This window comes from Talpa europaea (assembly GCF_964194135.1).
Source record: "Talpa europaea genome assembly, chromosome: 3".
NCBI lineage: Eukaryota > Metazoa > Chordata > Mammalia > Eulipotyphla > Talpidae > Talpa > Talpa europaea.
This window is the reverse complement of record NC_140069.1, coordinates 78,050,729-78,063,116: the sequence shown is the minus strand read 5'-3', so window position 1 is coordinate 78,063,116 and position 12,388 is coordinate 78,050,729. Positions and strand designations below refer to the sequence as shown.

Below are 12,388 nucleotides of genomic sequence, written 5' to 3'. Positions count from 1 at the left end.
GAATATGACGAACTCAGTGACTGGGATAACCTGTGAATTGCCCTGCATTTCCAAACCTTGTATATTCTCTCCCGTGTGCACACTGGAACTGAGTGAGGGGAGATCCATTTCTTCAAGGGGTTGTTTTTTTCAGTATTGCTTCCTCCCTGTGCTTAACATTGTGTGCTAAATGAATGACCTTTCATTTTCATGAAATGTCAAGCTGTTGAGAGACTTTTTTTTTTTAACAAAAGGAACAGAGGAATTTGGAAGCAGACGTAAATTTTATGTCTACAAACTTTCCAGTGGACTTGATCCATAACATATTTAAAACCTTGGGGCCTCCCTGGTGGCGCAAGGGGCTAAGATGCAACCTATGAAGCTCCCCACAGCCAATAGACCATGAGTTCGATCCCTGGCCAGGGAGCAACCCACATGGTGCAGCAGACCTCCGCTCCCCTCAGCAGTGTATTTCAGTCAGTCTGCCTGTTCTGTTCCCCACTCTGTCTCTGGTGAATCCTCTCACTCCCCACAACTCTGGCTTGCAGATCCTGAAAGAGTAGGGCAAATATTCCAGGGGCTTAAAAGGAAAACTTCCTGTTCCTAGGAGACCTGAAGACTAGCCGCACCACTTTTACAGGCCTTGTATCAATCATTCATGAGCAGAGACCAACTCCAACCAACTTTGCCAAATCGGAAAACTCGCCATCAGAACCCAACTTTAGGGCAGACTTAATATCCCACCATAACCCCAGCCCCTAGAGAAAAGGCTTCCTGGGGAGCCCCTGCTCGGGCCCCAGGCGGCCGCGACTGCGGGGCGGGGAGCGGGGCAGCAAGGGGCGGCTCTGGAGGGCGCGGGGAGGGCGCCCGGCGCGCGCGGGTCCCGCAGCGGCGCCCCCAGCCCGCGGCCGCTCCCGCCACACCCCTCCCGAGGCTCCCCGGCGGCGCTCCTCGCAGGGGCCCGAGGAGGCGCGGAGCGAGCGGCGAAGCAGAGGGCTCAGGGGACTCACCCGCTCCTCGGCGTGACCTGCCGGTAAGTCGCGGCCGCGGCAGCTGCGAGGAGGTGCCGGCCCCACGCGGCGCCGGGGGAGCCGGGGAGCTGAGCCGGCTGCGCGCGGCCGACCCCGCCTCCGGCGCGGGGGCCTCTGCAGCGCCCCCTGCTGGCGCCCGGCGGCCGCGCGGCCTCTGGGCACGGCGGCCCCGGGTCCTGGCGGCCGGACCTGTTTCTCCACCTGGCGAGGCGGCGGCTCTCGCCTTCCTTTCCCTTAGCCCTGGTCTCTGTCCTGGGTGTTCCCCCGACCTCCCGCGCTCGCCTTGCTTTCCTGTCCCAAGTGCCCAACATTTGTGCAGGCCTGGAGGGTTGCGGTGCGCAGACTTTGACCTTGTCACCTGTAGGGATTGTTCAACAGCGGGTTTGGGACCCGCTCACAGTTGCCTTTTCTGGACGCCTGGGATGGGGCCCGTTTCTTTTCTTTTTTCTTTTATGCATTTTTTACATCATTTTTCATTTTTGCACAATGAATGCGTTTTCATCTTGATTATAGTCCCCATACAATTCCCACCCCCCTTGTTTTGATCCTACACCCTCCCCTGCCCCCCTAGTGTGTCTGGTTTATAGTTGCTTGTTCATTTTGATTTTTACTTTATTATAGTTAATCTTTTTTCCTGGTCCCTTATTTAGGTTTCCTAAATTCCTGCTATGAGTGAGACCATCCGGTATTTTTCCTTTTCTTTCTGGCTTATTTCACTGAGCATGATCCCGTCTAGGTCGGGTGGGGCCCGTTTCTAATGAGTTCCCAGCCAGGCAGAGGCACGCTTACCTCACACTTAGAGATGGATGGCTTTAGAAATTAGCTGGCACATTTCAAACGTCACAGTAATTCTGTGAAGTGGCTGTTTTTACTATTCGGGAATCCGAATTTAAATCTCCGCGAGTGACTTGTCTTCTAAATTGTCCAAATCTTGTGTTCTAAACTGTGCAGACCCTTCCTCTGAGGTACAAGCTCTTAAAACGCACATTTACTTCTTATTTCCTCACCTTCTAAAGGTTACTTCTGTGCCCCAATGCAGTCAAGCTTTCCAAATCTAAAGCTCAGTTACTGTCAGGCTTTAAAAATTTTCATAGTTTTTTAAAATCTGAGGGGGATGAAGAAAGTGGGATTTACTCCTCTGAGCTGGAGCCAACCTCGGGTAGTGTCTCAGACCCGAATTGCAACATCCTGGGATTTGGTGTACAGTATTCCCAGAACTAGTCCGATTAGAAAATACAGATGAAAATAAACATTCAACCACATTTTCCATGAATTATTCTTTTCTCATAGCCAGGGGACCAGAAAGTTCATGTTTCTCTGTGTAGTTTTTAGTAGTCATTGACCTTCCATGTGGTCGTGTTAAAGGCCTTTGAAGGTTAAGTTACTAGGGACTGATTCCTTATGGTAGGAATAGAATCTTAGGCTTTTTATTTCTAGTGAAACCAGAAAGAGTCATTTAAGAAGTTTTAGAAAACTAATCTGTGTGTGGGGGGCACAGACTGCAAAACATTACGACCATTTATTAAATGTGTAGGTATTGTTGAATTTTTAAAGCGATCATGAGTTTTAAATGGTGAAACAAAGCAATATGCACACATTCTTTACAATTTCTTTTCTTAAATTTTTTTTTTACAATTTCTTAATCTGTTTTCCACAAGACGAGTGGAAGTTATTATATTAATTAAGTTATTATATTAATATAAAATGGATAGTAAACATCACTTAAAACTGCTTTCTACCTTCTAGTCAAAATGCTTAAAATCTAGCCCGAAATATTTTTGTTTTATTATTAGACTAACAATTTTGTTTTGCACTCCTTCCAACAGTTTTTTTTTTGTTTGTTTAACATTTTAGTCTGATGAATAAATACAGTATGTTTCAAAGTAAAATGATAGGAAATGTATGGCTGTTTACTACTTAGGTTGTAGATATTGTAAAGGCAACACAGTATTGAATTTAAAAAATGACATTAAAGAACTTTTATTGAATTGTCAGGAGTTAATATTACTGATTAAATTTCTGCAGTTTGGATGATTTCTGTAACTAGCATATGGGATGAAGAGAAAGATTTCTTTGGAAAAATATAAACCAAAGACATCTGAAAATGCTCTGAGTCAGCCAGCCACAGACTTTTCAAAACCAGTATGGGTGGGAAATAGTGTCATGCTATTACAAATATTGAAAATCACAATGCTAGTTTGAGTATGACTACTAAGACTAGGGGATTTTAAAATAGGAATTCATCTGCAAGATACAAACTTGGGTCATTTGGATATTTTGTAATAAACTTTAGCAAGAAAGAATATTAGCAAAAATTGTTCTCCCGTGTTGCTGGGGATGGACTATTAAACTAGTGATTTCCCACTAACACATCGTTGGGAAATCATTGTAATTTAGAATCAATGAGTTCTTTTACCTGAACAACCTAATTTTAGAACTTGATGGGATTGTTATTCAGGAAGTAAACAGAATAAAATAGTGTGAGAGAGAAAATAAAAAATGATCATACTATTAAAGATGATCACAATGTGTAATAGAGAATAAGTTGTAGATGAATGAAAAGAACTGTCCAAAGTTTTTCTCCTTGGGAAATCGAACTAACTCCTAAGGGCACACACACAAAAAAAGATTAGCAGTATTTCCAAATCTACCTCTTATTGCATAAGAATGGTCAGACTTATATTAAGAGGAGACAAAATCACTTACCTTCAAGGAGAAATATTCTGTCAAAGTGGTTGTTTTAGCATGGATCACGGTAAAGCTTATCTGGTGTAACTGATTCTACTAAACTAATATGACTAATTCTCTTCATTAGTTTAAGATCTGCTGGTAAAGTAATGTTTAGAGTATGTGGTCAGTTTGTCCCTAGTATCTGTGTGTGAAAATGGCTGGGGGTATAGAGAAGGTCTACCTGTGGGAATGGATTAAAATTTCTTCTGTATATTTCCCCCAACTCAAGCCCTTTATTGTTCATTCAATAACACAATCAACAGTCAACATCAATTGTAGATGCTTTATTTTGAGGCTGACAGATCAAACTCTAACCAATTACTACTTGAATGATGCTCAAAATTCCATGACTAAATATTTTCAATTGTCTTTGAATCTGTTTTATCTATCAAAAGGCTAAAATTCCTGGAAATTGTACTCCTTTAAGCCTTACCAATTATTTGTATCCTACTGTAAATAAATAATTCAGTACTCTTTGGGAAAATTTGTTCTGGTATATAGAGTGAAATATAAAGATGTTGAAGACTTATATTGGAGGCGTATTAAATTATTTATTTTTAAAAAAATGTATCTTAGTCATTCTTTCTAGTGTTTTAGGTTCCCATCTGTTGCTCAACAAACTTTTTTTTGAGATATAGTTGCTACATAACATTTTATTTGTTTCAAGTATATAACATGATTTTATATATATATATATATATATATATATATATATTGCAAAATGATTACCAGGATAATTCTAGTCACATGTTACTATACGTAATTACAATTTTTTCTTGCAGTGAGATCTTTTAAGAAGTACTCTCTTACCTACTTTTGAATATGCAATACAGTATTAACTATAGCTACCATACTATACATTATATCTATATTATTTATTGTATAAATGGCAGTTTCTATCATTTGACCCCCTTCACCAGTTTTTCTTATCCCCCACCCCTCTCTCTGTCAACCTCCAGTTTGTTCTCTGTGGCTATGAACTTACTTGTTTGTTTTAGATTCTACATATAGTGAAGATCATTCAGTATTTGTATTTTCTTCTGATTTATTCCATTCAGCATAATGCCCTTAAGGTCCATTTGTCACAAATGGCAAGATTTTATTCTTTTTTATGAGTGAGCAGTATTCCATTGTGTGTGTGCATGCACACATACGCATCTTTATCCATTCATCCACCAACAGACACTTAAGTTGTTTTTGTGTCTTGGTTATTGTAAATAATGCCATAATGATCATAATGGTGTAGATATCTCTTTGAGTTAATATTTTCATTTTCTTTGGATAAATACCTAGATCATGTGGTAAGTTCTAGTTTTAATTTTTGGAGTAGCATCCATAATGTTCCCATAGTGGATGCCCCAATTTACATTACCATCAGAAGTGCACAAGAGTTCTCTTTTCTCTACTTCCTCACCAACATTTGTTATTTTTTTAATCTTTTTAATAATAGTCATTCTAACAGATTTGAGGTAATGTCTCAGTGTGTTTCTGATTTGCACTTCTCTGATGATTAATGATGTTGAGCACCTTCCTTTTCATGTGCCTTTTGGTCAGGTCACTTGTATGCCTTCTTTGGAAAAATGTCTATTCAGATCTGTTCATTTGTTAATTGGATTTTTTTGCTTCTGAGTTGTATAAACTATTTTCTTTAAATCACTCTGTTGGTCCTTTGTGTTATAGTAGCTTAGCACATACCCTAGCATTCTTGATATTATATTCTTTTCTGAGTTTTTAAATATGTGTATATGTTTTATGTGTTTGTTACCACCACTAACATTTGAATTTTAGAAGAGCAGAGATCATTCCATTTTAGCCCTGTATGCCTTGTAACTTAGAACTTGATGGAATAGATTTATTGTAGTTGTTTGTACAATATAACTTTAACCATGGATCTGAGCACAATTGTATACATGTATATTATATGTTCATAAGTAGTCAGGAGCTGATAAATAATGATGAAGAATACTTTGGGAAAAATTTAATGAAGAGTAACTGGTCAATAATGTTAAGTGCTACTAAAAAATCATAAAACATAGGAAATGAACAAATATTCTGTTGGACCCAACATTTAATAGGACTTTTCCAACTATGTGAGAACAAGTACTAAGTACTTCAAGGAAGAGTTGGGGAAGGAGAGAATGAAGAGAGTGAAGACAATTACTCTCGTCTTCCCATAAGGTTGAATAAGAAAGGAAAGAGAATTGGGGCAAGCAGTTACAGAATCTTTTTTTTTTTTTTTTTTTTTAAGGATGAGAGAGATTATTCTTTTTTTTTTAAAAGATTTATTTCTTTATGCATACAAGAACTGGGGTATAGGCTAGAGATGTGGGGGGGCGGTGAGAGGATTCACCAGAGACAGAGTGGGGAGCAGAACAGGCAGATTGACTGAAATACACTGCTGAGGGGAACAGCGGGCAAGTCAGGAGGGGTCTGCTGCACCAAGTGGGCAGTTTCTGGCTGGGAATTGAACCCATGCTGCAGTGGCTGCAGATAGCTTAATAAGGCTGAGGTTTTTTTTTTTTTTTTAAGATTTATTTATTTATTTATACAAGCACTGGGTACAGTCAGAAGCGCGGGAGGATGAGAGAATTCACCAGAGCCAGAGAGGGGAACAGAACAGGCAGGCTGGCGAAATACACTGCTGAGGGGAGCAGCAGGCGTGGCAGGAGAGGTCTGCTGTGCCATGTGGGTAGCTCCCCAGCAGGTCAGGGTTTGAACTCGTGCTGCAGTGGCTGGCCATAGCTTGATAGCGCTGTTTTTAACCCCTATGCCACCAGGAAGGCCCCCAGAGATCCCATTTTTGAAGCAGCAAAAATTGAGGACTTATTCCCTGCATTCAAAGTATATAAAACTTATTTGGATGAAGTGGGGAGACAAGGAATATGAATAATTGAGTCATTAGGGGAAAAAATGCATAACTAGTCTTATTATCCAAGTACCGAGTAAGAAGATATTGCTGGGGTACCTAAAATTCGTAGAAGCAGTGGAGGAAATGAGTTAGGATTTAATTGGTTAGGCAAGATACAATGGAGGAATGGATGTTTTGAATTTGACTTCAAAAGAATGAAAGAATTTTCACTGGTAAAAAGAAAAGGTTTTGCTTTTTTCCCCTAACCGGAGGTGGTATATATGGATTACATTTTCCTTTGGTCTAGCATCATGTTTATTTTTAAGAATTAGCTTTATAAACTTAGTACTGTTCCCTGAGAACTACTGCTTATTTGGGATAACCAGAAAATTTATTGTTTTTTTAATTGAAAATTTAAAATTATTTTTTTAGTGAGGTAATATTGGTTTACATCGTATGTTTCAGGAATACTGCTTTACACCTTGATGAATATCTATATCACACCATGTCATCATATCCACCATTAAAGGTCTCGTTTTCATCCACTGGACCCCTGCTCCCTGTTCTAACCTCTGCCCTCGCCCCTTCTCTGCTCCACTCCCTTCCTCTTTGGTAGTCACCATTCTGTTGTCATAATCTAAGGTTTTTTCTTATATATTCCATAACTTAGTGGGATCATATGCTATTTGTCTTTCTCTGATTAGCAAAATACCCTTAAGATCCATTCATGTAGCAAATAACAGATTCCATTCTTTTTAATTGCTGAATAATATTTCATTGGTGTGTGTATGTGTATAGATGTATATGTCACATTTTCAACCATTTATCAGTGAGTACTTAGTTTATTCCCCTATCTTGTCTATTGAGTAGCCATTTTTGGAAGAGTGAAATGATATGTCATTGGTTTTTTTTTTTTAAATTTATTTATTTATTGATACAAGCACTGGGTACAGTCAGAAGCACCGGAGGGTGAGAGGATTCATCAGAGCCAGAGCAGGGAACAGAACAGGCAGACTGACGAAATACACTGCTGAGGGGAGCAGCTGACGCCGCAGAAGAGGTCTGTGGCGCCATGTGGGACCCTCGCTGGCAGCAGGGGGTGGAACCAGCACTGCAGAGGCTCCGGGCAGCTTCTCAGCCCAGCACTCAACCGCTGTGCCACCAGGGGAGGCCCTGTCATTGGTGTTTTGACTTGCATTTCTCTAACAATAAGAGGAGTAAATATCTTTCCATGTATCTGTTGGCAAAGTGTCTGTTTAGGTCCTCTGCCCATTTTTTGATTAGGTTGTTTTTTTCATTGTTGAGTTGTTTATATATATTTTGATTATTGCTTGACCCCTTGTATGACAGATGGTTTGCAAATATCTTCTCCTGTTCAGCAGGATGTCTTCTTATTTTAATGATGATTTATTTTGCTGTGGAGAAGTTTTTTGGTTTGATATAGTCTCATTTAAAATTTTTTAAATTTTCTACTGTGTTTTATTAATAAGGAAATTGCTAACATATTATGTTATTTGTTGTTTCTTAGTATTTCCTAAAGATTTCTCCTAGGTGAGCTTCTGAAAGTATTGACCTTTCTCATATGTCTAGTATTAGCAGAGAATACTCAGTCCTTTCTAGGCCTGCCCTTAGTATTGCCTTTCTATTCTGACTAGCTTCTTGCAAATCCCTCATTTCTGACTACACACCTCTATGGTAGTTCTTTTTGGATCAAGCTCTATTAAGTCGTAGAACTAGACTATCTTTCCTAGTCATTGGTAGCTGCAGAATCCTTAACGACTCACCACCAGTTTCACAGAATGGTTAGTTGAGTTAATTCAGTAAAAACAAGATAGGTTTGGAAGTAAGGTGAATTTTAGGGACTATTTCCATCTGAGATGGATAGGGCTCTTTCTCTAAAGGAAATTATTTAACTCCTCTATTATTAAACAGGGCCTTTTGAGAGCTCAGACTTCACAGCTTCTGTAGAGCTGGATTTGTTGTTCAACGGCTGTGCCATGTGGCCACAAGGTGGCTCCAGAGCCCTTTGCAGTAAAAATGAATGTCTGCAGGGGCCGCTGGTGCTGTTTTCTGCTTAGTTGTTTTACCTGACTTCCTCAAACTCACTGGAAAGATAGCAGGCAGTCTTTGTAGTTTTGTGGTATTATGCTGTTTGAGCATATTTCAAGGTCTAAATAATTTTCACAAGGTTTAGAGTAAGCATCAGTTTCTGTGTTATCTGTGGGATCCTCTTGGTTTTCTCATGTGTATACATATGTGTGTGCATCTTTTTATAATATGTTTTATTATCAATGTCTACATTATTTGTATCTAATATTTACTGAATGCTTACCATTTTAAGTATTTAATATAAATTATCTATTTCTTATAAACTCCCTTGCAAAGAGGTACTTCCTATCATTTTACAAAGGAGAGACTTAGGATAAGTAACCTGCTCCAGAATGCAAGGTCATTTTACTGTTTACAGCCACAATGTAATGTTTCTCATAATTTTCTCACAGCTTAAGGGAATATCAGTCATTTACACTTAGTTGATTAGAAAGGAAAGAAGTTCCTGTGACCAAAATGTTTCTCTGGTTCCTGACCTGTTGATTTACTTTTTGTGAGTGTGAAAATCTTGTCCTGATCAAAATAAACCTATTGCAACCAAAATCTATTTTGCTGAAGAAGCCTTAAATCTATGCAGATTAGCAGGAAAGTAGCTAGAAAAATCATTCTTTTCCTCAAACAGCTTCCACAACCATTTAAACCTCAGAAATCATTTAAGGGATTTACTTAAGAATCATGAAAATAGCAGTGAACTGAGACATTGGGAGATTGCTTCTTTATTCCTTGTATACTTGTTACCATTGTTTTACTACTGTTCTTTTTTTTTTTAAAGATTTTTTTTTTTATTCAAGAACCGGGGTACAGGCCAGAGGCGCGGGAGGGTGAGAGGATTCACCAAAGGCAGAGTGGGGAGCAAAACAGGTAGATGACTGAAATACACTGCTGAGGGGGCCAGTGGATGCAACAGGAGAGGTCTGCCACACCATGTGGGAATCTCCCTGCCGGCTGGGAATCAAACCAGGGTTGCAGAGGCTGTGGACAGCTTCACAGTGCTGCGTTCAACCCACTGCGCCACCAGGGAGGCCCTTACTACTGTTCTTACATGTTAATCAGGTTATTTGCAATGGTCAAGGACTTCATTCAAGATGTTAAAAGATTATTCTACGGTATACATAGGAATATAGCATTCATAGGTAGCAGTGAAGGAAAAACTGTCTTCCTAAGTGTCAGGCTTCTGATATGTAAGATGAGAAAATAATTTTGCCTATTTCATAAGGTAGATCAGGTTTAAATGAGATAATAAATGTAAAGTGTATGGCATAGATAAATTGTTCAATGAACATTGTTATTGTTGCTGGAGAATAATGGGTGAATGCAAGCATAGAATTGGTAGGAGGAAGGAAAAAGCACTGAAAACAAGGAGAACCAGATTTATTGCACTGAGGGGCAGAGGAAGGGAGGACCTTAGTTGTGTCCATAGGCTGACAAGTTGTCAGTTCTTCAGTTCTGATTACAACCAGACAGAAAGCTGTAGAATTTCTGGCAGGAGATTTAGAAATCATCTAACTTAACCATGTTGTAGCAAAGAAAAATTAATTAGGAGACTTACTCAAGGTCAGCTAGTGGCAGCTACATGTCTAGAGTCTAAGACTTGTCATTGGTTCTGATGCTGTTTTTACCACCATTCATATTGTTTTATGTTAATCAGGTTATTGGAAAGCATGAGATTGAGATAGTTTTTTTATCTGTATTAACTGAACTCATTTTAGGACCTTGAGTTGCTGAAATATAATGTTATATTGAAATGAGGGAGGGTAAGTTGTTATAACTTTAAATCAGAAGAACCACTTAAACCGAGACTTAGTTCTCCTTGGCATAGTATCCTCAAGTTCATGGTGCATTCAATACCTATCTTCCTAGAAAGGCTACATGTAATGTGATTTTTCCCCATTATGGGAGAATTATGGCTTCTTTAGTGTGTGACCTCTTCAAGATGCTTTCTATTATAGCTACTTATGATATAACCTCATAGAGACTTATTTCTCAATAAGCTCCAGAATAAGAATAGCAGTAACTTGGTTTTATGGGCTAATATATTTTCAGTAGAGTTATACTTCCTGAGCTTTTCTTAGTGGTAATCTTACTTATGTAGGTATATCAGCATCCATCTTATATTTACATGCCACTGGACAAAAGCAAATGAGCAGGAGGCTACTGACCACTTTCTCAAAATTTAGAGGCTACCAGATAGAATCGCCCTTTCCTTTAAAATTACATTGAAAAATTTCACTTGTAGTCTCAGACATAAGAGTAGGTCTACTATTTTCTGGGCTAATTTTATATGTTGCGAATTAAATTATTCATTTCACTATTTAAATAAGTATCTTTAAAAAATATCACCGGGCCTCCCTGGTGGTGCAGCGGGTTGAGCCCTGCACTGTGAAGCTGTCTGCAACCTCTGCAGTGCAGGTTCGATTCCCAGCTGGCCAGGCGAGAAAGCCACATAGCATGGCAGATCTCTCCTGCTTTGCCCGCTGCTCCCCTCAGCAGTGTCTGTGGTCCGTATGCCTGTTCTGCTCTCCGCTCTGTCTCTGGTGAATCCACTCACCCTCCCACACCTCTGACCTATACCACAGTTCTTGTATAAATAAATAAAATCTTAAGAAAAAATCATCCTCTCTCACTCATATAATACATCAATATGGGTGAAGACAAAAATTAGATAAAGTTCTTTATTGACTATTACAAAAGTTTTTTTTTAATTTTTTAATTTCATGTATTTTTTACATCATTTTTCATTTTTGCACAATGTATGCATTTTCATTTTGGTTACAGTCCCCATACAATTCCCACCTCCCTTGTTTTGATCCTACTCCTTTCCCCCTCACCCATTGTGTCTCTGGTTTATAGTTGCTTGTTGGTTTTGATTTTTACTTTGTTATAATTAGTCTTTTTCCTGGTCCCTTATTTAGATTTTCTAAATTCCTGCTATGAGTGAGACCATCCGGTATTTTTCTTTTTCTTTCTGGCTTATTTCATTGTGCATGTTCCCTTCCAGCTCCATCCAAATTGCATGTTTATCTTTTTGACTATTACAAAAGTTTATTTAACAAAAGTGTTCAGTAAGAAAAGTCTATGACCCAATTTTGTATCATATTAAAAAGATGCTGTGGAGAGGGAGCATGTGGATGTAATTGATTTATCTTGTGAACACAGCCATTGTTTATATTCAGTTAAAGGCTTCTAACATAATGGTACCATTTCCTCATATCACCACCATTCCAATATTGGTCTGTTGCCCACTGCTTGCCATCTCCATACATTCAACTATCACATGATTCATAAAGTGATCAAATCCCTGTAGTATTTCCTGGGAAAGTTTGCCACCATTTAATTTCAGTAATAATGTCTTGTTCATATTTTCTTTCATCTTGGGAGGGTGAGCTTTACTCATGGCGTCTACTCAATATGCTCAAAAATGCTTCCGGTGATAATGACATTTTAAAACATTGTATTTTTTATGGGTTCCAATGACACAATATATTACTTATATACTTATTGAATGAAATGTGGACTTTGTAGAACAGAAATAAAATAAGGATGAATAGTAACTCCACCAACCAAATGAAGTTGCTCTGTTGAGAATTTGTTCTACATCTTTCCAGAGAAAGATGTTACATGTGGATAGGGTTACACAATGTATTGCTGCTTTTTAGTCATATAATCGTTAATCAATTTCTTGGAATCTCAT

At 38.8% G+C, this 12,388-nt stretch overlaps 1 protein-coding gene across 1 annotated transcript; it reads right to left on the bottom strand.

Annotated features, from left to right (window-relative positions):
* Positions 1–11,902: 11,902 nt before the first annotated feature.
* On the bottom strand, positions 11,903–12,091 carry LOC311168138 (small nuclear ribonucleoprotein G-like; the record flags this gene model as incomplete). The annotated part of the gene is made up of 1 exon (XM_084229476.1): positions 11,903–12,091. One exon carries the CDS (start codon positions 12,089–12,091, stop codon positions 11,903–11,905), a length of 189 nt encoding a protein of 62 aa, XP_084085602.1.
* Between the last annotated feature and the right edge of the window lie 297 nt (positions 12,092–12,388).